The sequence below is a fragment of the Serinus canaria genome, chromosome 2 (genome assembly GCF_022539315.1).
Source record: "Serinus canaria isolate serCan28SL12 chromosome 2, serCan2020, whole genome shotgun sequence".
NCBI lineage: Eukaryota > Metazoa > Chordata > Aves > Passeriformes > Fringillidae > Serinus > Serinus canaria.
In genome coordinates, this window is record NC_066315.1 from 31,164,359 (window position 1) to 31,182,484 (window position 18,126).

Here is an 18,126-nt window from a genome sequence, read left to right on the forward strand (position 1 = left end):
TCTCTCCTCCTGCCAAGCTGCCATCTGCTCCAGGCATCAGGATGGAGGGAAGCCAGCCTCTCCAGCAGTCACAAGGTGGCCTGTGTTTGTTTGCTGCGTGAGGGCTGTGTGTGCCTCTGGTCTGTGTGAGAGTGCTGGAGAGGGGTGGAACACATAACCTGCCAAATGGGACTTCAGCAGCTCTTCCTGCCAAATCCCAGTAGGATTATTGTCAAATAAGTTTGTTTCAGAAGGGAGTGGCTCAAATCCATTTTTGATGCAAGTTTGCTCCTCTATTCTTTCCTGCTAAGTCTTGTCAGAAATTATGGTGATGTTGTATTTCCAAAAATTTGCGGGGACAAAGAAAATATCTGCTCTTTATATATTTGTTGTCCTAGCTTTGTTTTCAGAAAGATCTAACTATTCTTAGAGCATTTCCCCATCATGCTTATATGCACTTGGAAGCACTTTATGAGCAACTTTAGCTCAAACAGTCCAAATATTACAAAAGTCAAATAATAAATAAATTTTAATTATGGTCTTTAGTATTTGTTGCCTGTCTAAAAGATTCACGTGGCTTTCTCTACCTAAATTAGTCAAACGAAACTGTTCTTGGCCTGCTAAACAAGGACACAAAGCCAGGAAAAAATAACAGTCTTTGCTTTTAAAAGAAAGAAAAGTATTTTTAAATTTTCTACTTATTATATGTTACAGGTGGCTAAAATAACTTTCTTTCTGTGCTGTTTTCTTGCACATCTTAACTGTAACTGGGTTTTGTGTGTTTCTGTAGGCTCGGGCTGGACGTACCACCATTGTGATTGCTCACAGACTGTCAACCATCAGGACTGCTGACACTATTGCTGGATTTGAGAAAGGTGTCATGGTTGAACAAGGGACACACAGTGAACTGATGCTGCAGAAAGGAGTCTACTATTCCCTTGTAATGCAGCAGGTAAGGGCAAATTTATTTAATTTCTTTCTCCATTTCACAAAGTTGCCAAATGGTTGGTGGAGCTATTTTCTCTCTAGTTCCTGCATGTTATCCAGCTGGCAGCTACTCAGTTATTCTAGTCTGGGCACAGACACGGGCTTGGAATTCTTGGGGGGGTTTTACCCATAAGTGTTTCATATTTACGCAATCCAATATGACAAAAACACAAGTGAGTTTATGGCACAGACTGCATAATCAGGGCATAACCACAGAGGTGTTAGATTCCAGATGGATTCCATAGATGGCTTTAAAGGAAAAGAGGGGGACAAAATCATATAGTCTACTGCTCTGTAATTGCAGACTGGAATATATGAGGCCTATAGACAGCTACAGTTACACAATTGAAACAGCAGTATTCAGGAGGGGAAAAAAAGTCTTTCTAGCCAAAATGCCTTGTAAATGTATATCCTGAATTCTCACTAGGGTTTTACCAGTGATGTTCAAGATGATGGCACATCAGAAGATAGTGAAGGTGCAGGAGCTGAGGAATATGAGGAAAACATAAATCCTGTAGAAGAGCTGACTCTTCAAAATCATTTTGAAACCTCTGTGATGCCAGGGAGAGGCAGCATGCGAAGAAGATCCAGCCAATATAAGAGCAAGAAGAGTTCATCTAAAAATCCCTTTGGGAAAAAGAAGAAACAAAAGGAGGTGGAGGTTGGTATCAGAACTTCAGTTTAGAATTTTAATTATAAGATGTAAGCATAAAAAAAAAAAGCCATGTAACTTGGATTGCTTTTAGATAGCTGTCTTTTATGCAACCCTTACTCAGGTGCTATTGCAGTCAGTACTCACCAGACTGAGGATAATTTGTCTTAACAAAGATCTTCATTTTAACACTACTGAGTTAATGTGGAACTTGAAAAAAATTGCTATTGATTTGTCACATTGCTTTGTACAATTTAAGAGAATTATTTCAGTGGTACAGATATTTATTTATGTATCTAATTGAAGCTAGTTATGAGATTTAATTTGCAAGATTCTTTACTCCCTGGTACTTGAGTTGCAAATATTGCTGGACAATATAATCCCTGGAGTGGGCATACCGAGATTGAAGGCACTTTGGGGTATCACACTACATTAATGTCAAGCAAAAAAAAAATAATTGAACCCCTGACATTTTGAAGAGCATTTCCATTAAAAGACTCATTACTCTTTCTATTTTAGTACATGTTTCAGTTTTGCAGGGTTTTTACAGATAAAACAACTTGGTTGACATATGTTGACATACATCAATAAAAGTCACGTAGGAAGTTTGGGTTTAAGAAAAGTTATTTCATTTCATCAAAGCTGAATAAAACTTGCTCATAGCATCAAAAAGAGCAGATTTCTAGCACATTCTGAAGCAGACTTAGGATGAGCAGCTCAACAGAAACTTGATTTTGTTTTTTATTTTGTAGTACTTTTTTCATGAAGTACTACAAAATAGTAGTACTTCATGTTTTTTCATGAAACATATTGGAAGAGTGATTTGATATATTAAGGTTGCTTGAGTTTTTTGTTCAGTTTTTGGGGGTTTTTTTTCCTGATTTCAAGACCTTTGAAGTGAAAAACTAAAATTTAAATTCCAGTGTAAAACCATTAATTCCTCTAAGTCTGTGGAAGTTAGGATCTCATCAGTAATAAATATTAAAATCATACTAAGGATTTCATAAATATTTTAATATGTTGATTTTCCTCCTCTCTAAAATACAACTTCCAGTTAAAGAATATTTCAAATAGCAAGAACTAGCTGGACCCATTCCCATTATCATATAAAATGTCATATAACTTCAAAAGATACTTTTTGGCTGTATATTAGTACTGCTTAATACCTTAGAGGAAGTAGTGGGTGTTCATGCTCAAGAGTACAATATTCATCACATTCAGAAAAATTAAGTCAAACATCCAGCAGTTGTAATTATTTCAGAAAAAAATCAGCCCAGTTTTATAGTTTAGACTTAGCCACCCTTATTCAGCATCTAAAACACAGGATAAAATAACCAGGAAGCAAGAGCAACTTGCTTATAATCCTGACTAATATTTTGTCTAATTTCGGATGCTTTCATTATTTACTTTTCCAGAAATATCCCTTTGGAGGCATAGGCATTGAAATAAAGTGGTAAAGCAAGACAGAACATTTTTTGTGCCTTGAAAGCACAAACAGGCTAACTGACTCAAACAAATGCCTTGTTCCTGGCTTTGGTAATGATTCATTGGATATAGTTTGCCAAAGGGAAAAATGACCTCTACCCAATTGTTCTACTGCCAGCCCACTGGCATTTAGCTGAACTGGAGGAGTCTCTTCTGTCCTCTGAACTGTGAGACGTTCAGTTCCTCATAATGATTGAAATATTAGTTGCCATTCATGGTGACCAGTCCTATCTGGCTTCCAGTGAACTGTCCTGGCCCCTCTCCCCTCATGACTTAGCCTTTTGTTAAGTTTTTTGCCTACACGTTTTTGCAGTGCAGTTGATGTCCTAGGACATGAAACAGCAAAGCAGCAAATCTCCAGCATGTTTGCTTGACCTGAGTGCACAGAGAGGGCTTTCAGCATTTTACCAGTTCACTGCTCCAGGCCTAATGAACACCCACTGTCTGGAGGACTTTATGTTCTCCAGCTTTCCAAGGAAAACTTACAACTTTTTCCTGCAGGAAGAAAATATCCCTGATGTGCCTTACTTAAAAATCTTGGCCCTGAACAAACCTGAGTGGTTCTATGTACTGCTGGGAGTGATTGCTGCTGCTGTCATAGGTGCAGTCCATCCTGCATTTGCTGTTGTATTTGGAAAAATCATTGGGGTAAGTTTTTTGGGGGTTTAGGGGTTTTCTTTGCTTTTGTTGTTGGTTTTGTGGGGTTTTGTTTTTTTTTGGGAGGGGGGTGGTTTTTGTTTTTTTTTGCAACTGGAAGTTGTACTCCTGAGCTTTCTTCATACTCAACCACTCACTTCTTTCCATGTAAGTCCCTGAGTGGGATTAACTCATATAAATGCATCCACTGAAAAATGTTGAAGGGACTCTTTAGAAGCAGAGAATGGTGGAACTGCATCTGACTAGGGGAGGAAAGGAGGAACATTGATGTATCTGGGAGAAAAAATTAGTGCAATGTAGGTTAAATGGAAAGTTCAACTATCATCTGTGTCCTCAACAGAAAGTTGACTGCAGACTCATTTTAGCATCCAGGATACTTGCTAAAAGAAATTAAAGTAGACAAGCTTCTTGAGGTGAAGGCTGGCTTATGTAATGGATGCTTGTCTGTGTACTCATTTTTGTGGGTTTTTTCCTTTTCATAGGCTTTTCAAGAAACAGATCCAGAAAAAAGGAGTAAAAACACCGTGTTGTTTTCTTTAATATTTCTTTTACTTGGAGTGATTATCTTAGCAGCATACATAATCCAAGTAAGTGTCACTACACTGAAATCTTAAAAGCTCTGACCTCTCCAGCAGGCTGCAGGTATAACTCATATCAACACAATCTGAGAAGTAAAAAACCAATCAGAGCTTACAAAAATATGCACAAGTGCCAGGGTCTTCCTGAGATACTTAGATTTAATGTTTACCTAAAGACAGGGGTCTATGTTTGCTCTTGGTTTAAATAATCCACTAAAGGAAATGTTAATTCAACATGATTGAAATCAAAGTTGAAGGTCTGGGCTTAAAAGTCAAAGTTAATACTGATATTTCTCACTGACTAGTCTGTAGGCTCTTGCCAAAGTAAGTATAAAGCAGACTCACTCTTTCCATTGCAGACAGTGCTTTTCATACCATCAAGTAAATTCCATCATTTCCCGTGCTCCTAAAGCTTGCAGAAAGCACTGCGTGCTCTCTGATGCCCACATCATAAAAATCCATCAGTATGACTGCTGTGAGTGAATGTTTCTGGTCACAGTCAGGGTAGGGAGGCCAATCACTAGACAGGTTGATTTATATTGCAGTCTGTGTGTGCAAGATTGACCAGAAAAGTTTAATCTCCCTTTGCTTGGGTGATTGTGATACAAATATGTAATATATAGATGCCTTCTTTGGTATGTTGCTTCCTTTCTCTGAGAAAATCAAGTTTCAGGTTCAGGAATGTGAATGGTGCTTCTCCCAAGACATATATATTCACAGGGGGTTGTAGGTGTGATGGCTTTTGTTGAGCTTCTTGGTGCGATTGCTTTTGTTGTGCAGATTTATAAACAGAGTTACAGCATCAGATGAGAAAATGTGACTGGTTTTCCTCCCCCAGGGATTCATGTTTGGGAAGTCTGGGGAAACCCTAACAATGAGACTGCGCTCTTTGTCCTTCAGAACATTACTTCAGCAGGTATGAATTAGGCAATTCATATCGAGAGAGAAATGGGTGTGGACAAGAACCTGCATGTTTGTAGAAACATCTGAAAGGGACCAGAAGACAGTAAATTGGTGATTGGAAGAAAAAAGAACCCTACTATAGCCTTTGCAAATAAAAGAAGCTTCCTTTCCTTTCTGTATGTACAAATCATGGTGGGTCCCTTCCAACTCAGGATATTCTGATTCTGTAGCTGATGGGATAGGTAATTTGTAAGAGAATGGTTAATCTCTTCAGGACCAAGGAATGTTTAAATAAATGGGGGCTATAATAAAAGTTTCTAAATAGGCATGTTCAGGAAAACATCATAGCCAAGAGCACTTTGATTATCAACAATTATATCTCCATGAAAGAATAATATTTTTTAAGCTTTTCTTTTAATTTACTTGGAAATGCTGAATACATGGAGAGAATATTCAGTTAGACATCCTGTTTTGTACTTTCATGTAATTTTTTGAAACAAAAGTCAATATCTTTTCTTTCAGGAGATTGGGTGGTATGATGACCAGAAAAATGCTGTTGGTGTTCTGCTAACTCGTCTTGCTACAGATGCTTCCCAAGTTAAAGGCGTATGTTGATTCTTTAATGTGTATTTTTCAAATATCTTTTTCCTTACAAATATTAATTGCAATTAGCAAGGAATTCCGAGATTATTTCAGAAAACAAAGTAGGAAATCTACCCCACAGACTAGTAGATGCCTTTACACAGCATGCTACAGGACACATTGGAAATGGTTGCTCAGCTGATAATTTACAACTTTCAAAAATCCTGCTGATGTTCATGTACCTGGAAGTCTTTAAGCTAAATATTTAATAACTGTAGACCATTTCACTGTGCAAAGTGAAATCTGCATATATGCTTGGAACATACTCACTGGACCCTAGGTTTTTTACACTGTCTTGTGAGTGTCACCTGAATGCCACAAAGAGGTTGCATTTGCAGAGGATACAAACTCTTACCCACCTCAGGGAAGAGAATTCTTCTTCCCATTGACACAAAATGTGCTTTACAAACAGTAAGAAATAGACTAGCACAATTAAAAAGTGCCACAGAGGGCAATGGCTAAGGAAGGGAACTACTCAAGGGGCTGGTATAAGAGGTGGCCACTGGACACTGGACAGAGGATATGGCAAATTCTGCAAATTCTTCCTTCAACTTCTCACCTCACCTGCAGAACCTGACAGTCTGCCAAACATTTGTTTCTTTCTGTCTCTTTGCAGGGAAAAGCAAATCACTGCAGGACTTGGGGGGGAAGGTTTACTAGTGTATTTTTTCCCCCTTCGTATTTGTACATCGCTAATCCTTCAATCCCTACATTTCTCAGTCTCCATAGGTTTTTGTTTCTCTCCAGCCCTCCTTCATTGAGTGCTTGCAGGGATGAAATAGTCTTTGACAAAATTTAGTAATCTTCATCTTTTAAAGTTTGTTTGCTTCAGTGGCAATGAAGTCTGTCATCCTGTCAGGGCAGTAAAAAGGAGGGGTGCACACAGTTCTCTAACTACAAAAAATGACTAAGGCATGAATGGATCTCCAGAGCTATTGGGATGTCTGGAGAACCAGACGTCAGTAAGTCAGTACCATGCCTCATGCTGTTTCCAAATCCATCTTTATGTGCAACCCCTAAAACATATGGCAACAATCCACCTTGGCATTGGTTAAATTGTTAGTATTTTAAATTTATTGAACAAGCAAAGTCTTTTCAGGGCAGGAAACACTTTGGCAAAAAAAAGAATATTTGCTTCCCACTCAAGATTTTTTGTTTTTACCACCATGCCAAGGTCTGGAGGATGAACTATTTCCACAGGACTGTTTGCAGAAGTTCTTTCTGCAGATCAGAGCCCACCTGGATGCTGGATGCTAATCAACTCTTATTTAAAAAAGATTTTGGTGAAAAGGTTATACAGGCTGGGAGGAGGTGAAAATTCTTCAGTTGGAGTTAGTCTTTCCTACACTTTATCCCATTGAGATAAAACATTTCTGTAGTGTGGACAGATTCAGATTTCTTTTCTCTAAGAACACAACCTCAAGTGCAGCAATGTCAGAAGCTGAGGATGAATATTTTTCACCACTGTTAGTGTGGAGGGTCTCAATGGTTGGCTCCTGTTAGAACCAAGCCACTCTTGCCTACTGCTGGACATCGAACGGCCAACTTGCCCTGCTCTCACAGCGGTCACAATTTTCTCTACTTTGGGCAGAGCGTGAAGTCCCAGATACATTTCATTAAACAACTATCATGTCCAGCTCTCTAGACTACATTAATACCTCTTGAAGGCCTGAATGCTGTCAGGTGTGAGGAATCTCTAGGAATGGTTACAGAAGTTGGTGCGTAATGCCCACGCCTGTGATCGCACATGGTTTCATTTTCCAGCCAAACCTTTGTCCTTGATTACAGCAATTTGAAGTTGTAATTTAAGCAACAAAAATTTAAAATCTAATTACATATATTTGGGGGGGTTCTGGGGTTTTCTTAGGCAACTGGAAGCCGACTTGCACTGATGACTATGACTGTCTTTACCCTTGTGACTGCCATCATTATTTCATTTGTATATGGCTGGCAGCTAACTCTGCTTATCCTGGCCAGCATTCCTTTTATTGTTGGTGCAAATGCTGTGAGTACCAGCTCTATGTCTGGTCATGCTGCAGAAGATCAAAAAGCTTTGGAAGAGGCTGGAAGAGTAAGTTCTTCAGTTTTAACTACAGGGTTCTGTGTGAGATCACTTTTAAGGACAACATTGTAGTTATAATATAGCTGACTCAATTGTCCAAGATAAATGAAAGGCGTTGAGAGGAATATTTATATATCTTCAAGAAAAGCAAAACACTGATAACACAAACCATCTGCAAGTTAAAATATAAAAATGCATTTGAAAAACTCCATAGTGGATTTCTGGGTGGTGGCAGCTGCAGCAGAAGCAGTCCCAGCACTGGTGTCTAGTGTGAGCAATGTGGCTCAGCGCTGCTCTGCTGCAGCCAGAAGTGTTGCAATGTTGATACCTTTCTATTCTGTCATGAAGGCAAGCCATTAATGTGCTCGAGAGCTTCAGGGTACTGCCTTCACTCACCTGATAGTGCTCTTCCAGGAGAGAGAAGTAGTCCATGAAAAAGAGCAAACTGTGTCCAGAGTGCTAGTGCTTGTCCCCATTTTATTAAATTGGGTTTAATTCATGAGGGCCACAACCCATGGTTTAGGAAAGAGACTGCTGATAAATAATTTCATTCCTTAGGACTTTTCTTCACCTTCATCCTTACTCTTAAACAAGCACGTTCTGGTCTAAAATAATAAATGCTAGAGAAGAAATCAAGTGTTCAGAAGGCATCTTGCAGATTTCAGTTATAAGAGATTTCCTCTTATTTGTTTAATCTCTTTGTTTAGATTTCAACAGAGTCCATTGAAAACATAAGAACAGTAGCTTCACTGACCAAGGAAGAAGCATTTTATGAAAGATATGTTGCTTGTTTGAATAATACCTATAGGTGGGTGTTTTTTTTTCTTTACAGTGTACTTTAATCTTTCAGATTTACTGTAAATACCTTTTTTGAAACTTAGGCAATACCCAAAAGACTGGGAAGAATATCAATAGCTGTTCGTATAGGTTTGGAATTTATATAGTCTCTATATTTTAATAAACATTATCTAAGTGTAGAACAAAAAAAAAAACATTTGCAGGATTTGTCTTTTATTATGCAAACACTTGAGAAACTGCATTCTCTGGATATGTGTTGCAGAATATTGTGTTTGCCTACAATATAGGATATATGTTCACTCCATGTCAGTGTACTGCACTGATGCTACTTAACTTAGGAACTGACAGTTCCACCTCACCCTTTAGAACATAAACAAGTTTTATTTCCCTCATATGACTTTGAAACCTTGGAAAGAACTTCATACATTTCCCTTGTTTGCTCCACTACATCCCACTGACTTTTTTCCACTGAAATGCATTTGAGTCACTAGGGTTGCCAGGTGTTTCTAGTTCCATTTTATTTAATTAAAATAGCGCAAAATATAAATTGCTTCTAATGTAAAAGAAGGAATTGAAAATAATGTATTGCACAATCTGTCCTCAGCCAAAATATTGTTAAAATTCAATGTCTGGTGAACTGCTAAATGCCCAGATTTGGGCAGGATGCTTGCTTGGACTGTCACAGGTCTGATTTACAGCTCAAACTAGAAAGGAGATATCCCCTTCCTCTGAGAGCATCCTAAACAATGAGGACAGAGAGTTCACCAGATTGTTATTTGGTGTGTGTTCAATTAGCTACACAAAATGAAACCCTTCCAGAGGGATAGATTGAGAAATAGTGGCATAGTCTGAATTCTAGTGGGGATACCCAGCAATGTGTTCATGCTCTGCTCAGATGGAATGAGCTGCTGGAGCCCGCAGGCAACTCTCAGGCCAGGCTTGAGCCTGCTTGTTTTCTTAATAAAATGGGTCATATGAGGAAGTTAATTAACTTATCTCATTTTAACTAACCGCTCTAGTGACCTGTCCTGCTATAAAAGCAAAGGAAGGGGATTCAATTTAACATAAATGAGGATCAAGGTTTTCATTGCTTTCTGTCCTGAGGGTGGTTCTATGTCCTGAAGACAGGGGTTCTCTTAGGGTCTGGAAAGGATTGTTTGTGAGTGTGTGTGTTGTGGGCTGATTTGTTGTGGGTTTGGGGGTGAGCTGGGTTGCTTGAAGATTTTATTCCAGAAGTCTGGCTATCCCCCAGCCAGTGTCTTTTCTCTTTTACAAGTCATTTATGGAAAGTCTCTTCTTTTATCAGAAAATCTCTGAGAAAAGCTCCTTTCTATGGATTTACCTATGGAATAGCTCAATCTTCAGAGTACCTTATTAATGCAGCAGTCTTCAGATTTGGAGCCTGGCTCATTGCTAATTGTCTGACCAACTTTGAAAATGTATTTATGTGAGTATACTTTAAAAAACATTAAAAAGATCAAAATTAGTACACAGTGTAGTGATTTCAATGCATGTAAATTATTTTATCAAATTGCAGAGGTAATGGGGCATGGGAATCCAGGAATTCAGTCTAGTTGGAAGTTTTCTTTGGGCATAAGGGCTGTTTTGGGGAATGGTGCTCCTTTGGGCAGTGAAACATCAAAAGTAAGCAGCAAGCTCAACACATCTACTCTGGAGAAGCCTTTGCCCTTTGACATCACTTCCAGACAGAAGGTGTTAAAAAGCAAAGTGATATGATACTGCTGTCCAGCTATAAAGGAGCTGTGGGAACAAGCTGACCTTTCTAGTACTGGATGACATCATGGAGTGTGAGGAGCTCCAGAAATATCATGACCTAAAGATGTTAGAAAGCTTTATTCTGAAGGTATGTTTTATGCATTGTTCTACCTGGAATGAATCACTCTTTGTCCTTTGCTTTTTAGAGTCTACTCTTCTGTCATATTTGCAGCTATAAATGTTGGGCAGTCTTCTTCCCTGGCACCAGACTATGGCAAAGCTCGAATGTCAGCTCAAAGAATCTTTCAGCTTTTGGAGAGAAAACCTTTAATTGACAGTTACAGTGAACAAGGTGAAAAATTGGTAAGGATTGGTGTCATTTTGCATGGGAGCTTGGCAGGGTATTGGAGATCTGTTTCTTTGGGATTTTGAGTGTATTTTTTTGGAAGGAGTGTTCTTTTTTCACAGGAAAATATGTTGTAACAATCTAAATTAGTAATTATTGTCAGCAATTGTATTCACAGGTGTCTATTTCTTAGAGTGTCACAAAAGGATGCTGAATTAGGATGTCCTAATTCTGACCTGAAGGGACCCTACAGGAAAGATGGAGAGGGACTTGTTACAAAAACATGTAGTGATGGGACAAGGGGTAATGGCTTCAAACTGAAAGAGAGTAGATTCAGATGAGATACTAGAAAATTCATTCCTGTGAGTATGGAATGAGTTGCCCAGAGAAGTTTTGGATATCCCATCCCTGGAGGTCTTCAAGGCCAGGTGGATGGATCTCTGAACAATCTGGTCCAGGGAAAGGTGTCCCTGCCCATGGCAGAGGGGTTGAAACTAGATGGACTTTAAGGCCCCATCCAATCCAAACCATTCTATGGTTCTGTCAAAAGACAGACACTATAAATGGTGGTACTGACTTATTAAGGAACCATATTATTTCTGGGTATCAGACAAAAGTGTATGGCCTTTAAGGTAGTTTTCTCTAAATGATTAAAAAAAAGATACTTTTTTCTCTACTGAATCACAGTGTAAATGGCTTCAGGAAAGCACTGAAAATGTCACTTCCAATAAAAGTTTTGTCTTTATAAGAGTTTAGAAGAGAAATAAAATACTAATGCATTTTTCTAATTATTATGTAAATAAGAGGGATTAGTTCCTTTACAGACAGGCACTTTGCAAAAAGCCATCCTATTCCATCTGTGGAAACTTTTACAATTAAAAATGTGCTCTTGTGAAGTCAAAGCAAGCTTAATGAATTATTTAGTTTGCTCTAAAGCTGGGGGAAGAAAGACAACAAGCAAAAACCAATAAAAAGTAAAATCAGAAAACACTCAAAAATTCCCCAAGGAGCCTTGCTTCTAAACCAAAACTATCATTAAGGAGCCTGACCTCACCACTTGTCAAATTTCTTCATGTAATGCTTTCAATTTACATGTTCTGGAAGGATTACAATGGCACATCCAGGTTCATCTAAATTTAAAATTAACTTCCCATGTAGGTTTAGACAGTAGCTCCTACTCAGGAAGCCATAATCCAGTTTTCTGTAACTTCAAGCTTATATACAGGATTTTCAGCCTTTAAAGTTCTGAGCATGCTTGCATATTTTCTTGAACCAGGGTTCTCTGACACAGACATTGAAAGACTTGGCAGAAGGTCTCCAGAAAAATAAAACCTAAGTGAAAACATTTTTAGTGTAGACTGGACTTAACTGCCAGCAATGCTTATGACTTAGCAAAGCAAATGTTTGAGTCCATCAAATAAGGTTATTACCTGCTGTGAGAGCAAAGTATTAGTGGTGCTGCTGGCATGTACCCCAAAGAACAGGACAGCCTTGGCACGTTCCCCCTTTCTTCTACTTGTGCTTAAATATCAATCTGCCTAGGATGTCTAATTAACTATCACTACTCTTTTAAACACAGCTTGTCCTTTCTGCTCGTGAATAAACTACTGAAGAATTTAGCTCTGCTATCTTAATCTCTGATTTTGACCTTGTGTTACATTTGTTCAAATTGTGCTGCCTGCAGGGTAAGATCAGGAGAGCAAATGATACAGTTTATATCACAAGTAGAAGTATCTCAATTAAATGTATTAGAAATGAAAAACCTGGATATTTTCTACTTTTCTTAAGAGGGTGGTTGGGCACTGGAACAGCCTCCCCAGGGAAGTTGTCACAGCACCAAGACTGACAGAGTTCAAGAACTGTTTGGACAACACTCTCAGGCATATGGTGTGATTCTTGGGGATGGTGTTGTGTGGGGCCAGGAGTTGGAGTCTGATCCTGCAGAGTCCCTTCCACCTCAGCTTATTCTGTGCTTCTGTGATACTTTTTACAAAGACCAAGTGAAAAATAGACACAAGAGATGCAGAAAACTTCTCCAGAAGGATGTCGTGGCTTACAGATCATCCTATAACTAGTGATACTATGCTCAGTCCAACATATCATTTAAAAGAATTTCAAAAGCACTTTTGAAAACACCTTCCCAAGCTTTCTTGGATCTCTCACTTTAATAATCAAGTCTTAACAAGTGTTGTTACAGCTAAGGCTAATAAGTGTTAATATGAGCATGTGAACTCTCTACTGCTTTTCAGAGCCATTTTGAAGGCAACATTGAATTCAGAAACGTCCATTTTGCATATCCAACAAGGCCAGAAGTTCAGGTTTTGCAAGGACTCAGTGTGAAAGTTAAAAAAGGACAGACTCTGGCATTAGTAGGAAGCAGCGGCTGTGGCAAAAGCACATCCATTCAGCTCTTGGAGAGATTTTATGACCCTGCAGAAGGACAAGTGGTAAGAATAGATTTGTCTGGCTATTAATAGTAATTAGATCTACAGAACTCTTTATCTGCCAAGGTTTCAGAGGCTTTTGACAAGCCTGGCTGTCCCTCTGTTGAGATGCCTTTTTTAGAGGTGTGAGTTATGGAGGCTGTGCCTCCGGTGGATCTGTAGACAATCCCCCAAACCCCTGTCATTGCCTGCCCTGGGCATTTGCCCACATGTACCAGCAGTGGCATCCATGCTGGCACAATGTGCATCCTCAGGTCACAGGTCTTGCCTGGGAAAGGAATGACCAGGTCTGACTGCATTTCCTCCCCAAGGCTCAGACAGGGGCATAGCACTACTAATGTATCTTGCTTGTCAATGTGTGAGTTTTCTTGCTGATGTGAACACCTTAGGGACACATGTACATGCTTCAGATAAGACAACCACAATCTCAGATGGATGTTATTGTGTCACCATCAGGACATCTCAATTGGCTTTTTGATAGAACCCTTGTTAATGGTATAAAAAGTGGAAAGAAACCTCCTTTGGAGGTTGCAAGATCCAAAGGCCTACTGCTGAGGACATATTTATTGTTGTGCTCAACTTCGTAAGGAGCGAGGGGCAGGCTTTCCCATTAGCTTCCTGGTGCTTCTTGTGGTCAGTAGGGCTGGAAGGACCACAAGAACCTGTTACCTGCATGTTGTTTCTGCTTGCTAGCAAATGGAAGCAAAACAACAAAAAAATAAAAATCAATGCAGGAAAATATTTAGTCTATTCTGCTGGTTCTTTTTCATTTAGCATGCAAAAAATTTACTTGATTACATCAGGAAAAATAACAAATAATGGGCTTTCTCTTAGAATTCACATTTCCTGTTTACAGCAGCTGTTTGTGGATGAATTCAGTAGCCAGCTTGGCATCATGTTTCTGTTGCTTTTTCTAGCTAGCAGATGGATTTGATACTAAGACTCTGCACTTACAATGGCTGAGGTCCAGGCTGGGCCTGGTGTCACAGGAGCCCATTTTGTTTGACTGCAGCATTGCTGAAAATATTCAATATGGAGACAACAGTAGGGTGGTTAGTCAGGAAGAAATTGAAGAAGCAGCTAAAGCAGCAAATATTCATGCCTTCATTGAAAAACTGCCAGAGGTAAGAGACAGAGATGTTCTCTTCACAGTGAGATCATATGCTTGGAATGCCATGGAGTTACCAAGGTAGTGCTCACTTTTGTTTTCCCTAATATAATAGCCTTTATGTTTTTAAATGTCAGTGTGTTTCAAGCTTAAAGGCCTTCTTAGTTTGGTAAAAAAGAAAAAAAGCCAATGTTTTCATTCTTACAGTGGTATTCAACCCAGAATATTTGGGGGGTGAGGAGAGGGAAATGAGAGGATGTTCTGTGTATAAGTAAGTGCTCATAACAATTTTTTACATATTTTTCCTTTGATAGAAGAAACTCTTCAAGTTACTCTTGATATTTTCTTTCAGATAATTTTATTTTTATTTAAGATATTTTATTTTTCTAAAAAAAATAGTAAAAGAAAGCAGTCTATTTCTAACTGAATGGATATGCACAGGGAATCTTTCATAATAAATACAAAGAGGCAGTAAATCAAAACTGAATGGCATGGCATTTGACCTTCATGCCTGATAAGAATTTGGTTCTAACAAGGAAAAATGCTTTGATAGCTTGTTTTCACTGTAGTTCTGGGTACAGGAAATTGAGGCAATAATGCTGAAAAGTATTTCATTTTCATTACTACAAATAACGTTTGAGATTATTAATTCACAGTCAATGCAACTTCAAACTCTTTGTGAATATGTCAGTAAGAATTAAATTTTTAGTTAATCCTATGAACATGCCCTCTTTGGATGCCTCACTTCTGGTACCATTCAAGACCTATTCCAGCCTCTGAGGGAGTAAATTTTCAGACTGGCCATGAGTATGTGTGGCTCTATATATAACTGCTTGTACTAGAAATGTTTATAAAGCCTTAACTTTCTTAAAACTACTTGCACTATTCTTTCTTTCAAGATGAAAATGCTTAACTCTTATAGCTGTGAATGATTTTATTTTCCTAATCTTCCTTCTCAGAGTATTAACTGGTGATCTTTTTTATTTTTTAACATCCAGAAATATAATACACGGGTGGGTGAGAAAGGGACACAACTTTCTGGAGGTCAAAAACAAAGAATAGCAATTGCCCGTGCTTTGGTTCGTAATCCTGCTGTTCTGCTTCTGGATGAAGCTACATCTGCTCTTGACACAGAAAGTGAAAAGGTGAATAATGATTATGTGAAATACTTATGCCTATGTACATAGCTAGTTGCTCTCTGTAGAATAAAATTAAAGCTAACATGCTACAAATGCTCAATTGTGAAACAAGTCAGGTGTGTCACAGTAGCTTTTCCACCTGAAAGGCTTGAATTGAGCTATACTGGAAAGATGTTTATATTTACTGAATAAAAAGTAGAAAATACCTGGAACTTTAAGTATAAAACTCCACATTGATTTGATACATGTCAGATGTCTTCCTATCAGATGCATTTGATGGTAAATACTGAAATTGTCTTCTGACCCAAGCTGGAAGCCCAAGAACCCACTTCTCACATCTGTTTGATCAGGCTCACTGATCACAGTGAGAAATCCTGTTGAGTAAAGGTCTCCTGCGTGCACTGACATGTATGTCTGTGGGGCATGTATTCAGGTGATAAGAAGTGAGAAATCAAAGGCAGTTCCTAGGACAAGGGAAGGCTTTTCAGGTGCTAACAGCATTGTTGTGTTCTCTGTGGACAGATTGTCCAGAAAGCTCTGGATAATGCCCGGCAAGGTCGGACCTGCATCGTCATTGCTCATCGCCTGTCCACCGTGCAGACAGCCGACATCATCGTGGTGATCCAGAACGGCAGGGTGGTCGAGCAGGGCACCCACAGCCAGCTGCTGGCCAAGGAAGGACACTACTATGCCCTTGCAAATGCACAAGTCTCTTAATTAGTAGTACTTACTGAATTTTTAGGGTTTTTTGTTTTGATTTTTTTTATGGGAAGACATTAAAATCTCTACAGAGGGTTACTGTGCTGACCGAGCAGGAGCTGTGTTGCAGCCTGGTTGCTGTATCCAGTGTAGCCCTTGGCCCACACATCCGTGGGGATGAGCAGTGCATGCCCAGTGCTGGGTCACAGAAGGGTCACAGAGGAGTCCTAGGGACTGAATGTGTTGAGCAGTTTGGTGTGTCACATGCTCTGGAAGGTGTCAGACCTGATGTAGTCTCACCAAACCCTGACCCACAAAAGCTGCCATAGACCAAGGTGATAACAAAGTATAACAGCAGTTAAGCATCGTGGATAAACAAAAAGCTGGTGCTTCTGATTGCTCTTTGGGTTTCTCCACCAGTCAGATGAAGTCATAAATTCTTCTTTAACTAAAGATGATTACCTATTCTCACTGAAAATTGAGATTCCAAAGAAATTATATTAAAGAGAAAGATATTGATGCATGGGTTTGGTTTTATTCCCTACTTTATGCCACATTTCTCATATTACTGTACTTCAGACATTTCTTGGATGTTCAATACTCTAATTCAGACAATAATTATAAAAGTTACAACCTTTTCACCTCAAACTTTATAAAAATACCATTGTTTTGTTTAGTATTTTTCAAATACTGACCTAATAGAATTCAGTCATTTTTTTTAATCCATCAAGATAATTTCTAAAGTTTTGTGGGGAGCTAGGATGGCATCTATTGGAGTGGATTCCTGCCAGCCAAGTAAAGAGCTTTTCTTTAAAGAAAAAAGGAAAAGTTGTTTTCAATAGAAGTTCCTTTCTTTTTAATAGGCATAGTAGTTAGGGTGACGGTTTAGTAGAAGACCTGATAGTGTTTGGTTAACATTTGGACTTGATAATTTAAAGAGTCTTTGCCATTCTAAATGAGCTTGTTATTTTATGAACAATTTCAAAGATTTTTTTAAGTGTTGGCAAAGCTTGTTTATACATGTGCTTTAATATTTTTTTATTCCTCTGATATATTCCTCAGGGTGTTGCAATACATCCTTTAACTGTTGAAGAATATGTACTGTGTAGTCAGAGTGACTCAGCAGCTGGGGTTTTTTGGCTGGTTAAACCAAATTGCAGCATTTCAATTTTCCAAGGCTTTGCATGTGACTTTGGGTTAGGATTTATAGCCTGGAGCAACCTGCAGTACTTTATAATTTCCAGATTGTAGCAGACAAATGTACAGTAATTACCATCTCCTTTGCTCGTTTCAATTATTTTCTGGTATCAGGATCTGCAAAGGGAATAAAACACACACAAAAAAATCTGATCTCAGATTTGCCAAAATAAATACAGTTGCTCTCCCTCACAGTTTCTCTCAGAGACTGTTTCAAGAGGAATATTTACTCATTCGGGTATCCCTCTTGTGTGATCTCTTAATTTTCTTGTGATAGGCACATGCTATGGAACTGCTGCCCTTATTACTTTTCCAATTATCTAATGTGGGCTCCAATTCATTCCCTTTTCCCTGTTTTATTTCTGCACTGCAGTTAAAAGTACAAGCACTAGATTTTGATTCTCAGTTTTGAAAATAAAAAAGGGAAGTAGCCACTACTTTTCTTAGCAGTGGGTAATTTTTGCCCAATTCCCTTTCCCATTACCAGTCTCAATTTTTTTGGAGCTTTTCAGTAGTGGAGGTTGGAAACAGCTCCCAACTCTGAGGATCTTACCAGACCTCAACCTCTGTAACAGCCAGCCTGATCCTCAGGGATCTGAGGATGCTGCATAGATGCCCAAGGAGCTGAAGAGGTGTAAACTGCTTTGACAGTTCTTTTGTTCTGCCTTGGGCCCACCATGAGCAGAGAACACCCTTGGTGGGATGAAAGGAACCCTCTCCCTGGTGCAGGATCA

The 18,126-nt window shown here is 38.9% G+C and overlaps 1 protein-coding gene across 5 annotated transcripts in view; it reads left to right on the forward strand.

Moving 5' to 3' along the window:
- The window catches only part of ABCB5 (ATP binding cassette subfamily B member 5), a 34,973-nt gene extending 17,389 nt beyond the window's left edge, over positions 1 to 17,584 (forward strand). For 4 of the 5 annotated variants that reach the window (XM_009086034.4, XM_050971265.1, XM_050971266.1 and 1 more), the window contains 14 exons: positions 770 to 931; positions 1,394 to 1,627; positions 3,605 to 3,751; positions 4,243 to 4,347; positions 5,177 to 5,254; positions 5,764 to 5,847; positions 7,751 to 7,954; positions 8,653 to 8,753; positions 10,050 to 10,190; positions 10,666 to 10,822; positions 13,055 to 13,252; positions 14,167 to 14,373; positions 15,356 to 15,502; positions 16,019 to 17,584. In XM_009086034.4, coding sequence (XP_009084282.3) covers positions 770 to 931; positions 1,394 to 1,627; positions 3,605 to 3,751; positions 4,243 to 4,347; positions 5,177 to 5,254; positions 5,764 to 5,847; positions 7,751 to 7,954; positions 8,653 to 8,753; positions 10,050 to 10,190; positions 10,666 to 10,822; positions 13,055 to 13,252; positions 14,167 to 14,373; positions 15,356 to 15,502; positions 16,019 to 16,213 — 2,160 coding nt within the window. In that variant the 3' untranslated portion in view covers positions 16,214 to 17,584. The remainder of the gene's footprint in view (positions 1 to 769; positions 932 to 1,393; positions 1,628 to 3,604; positions 3,752 to 4,242; positions 4,348 to 5,176; positions 5,255 to 5,763; positions 5,848 to 7,750; positions 7,955 to 8,652; positions 8,754 to 10,049; positions 10,191 to 10,665; positions 10,823 to 13,054; positions 13,253 to 14,166; positions 14,374 to 15,355; positions 15,503 to 16,018) is intronic. The other variant, XM_030232586.2, reaches the window with a different exon arrangement.
- The last annotated feature ends 542 nt before the right edge of the window (positions 17,585 to 18,126 follow it).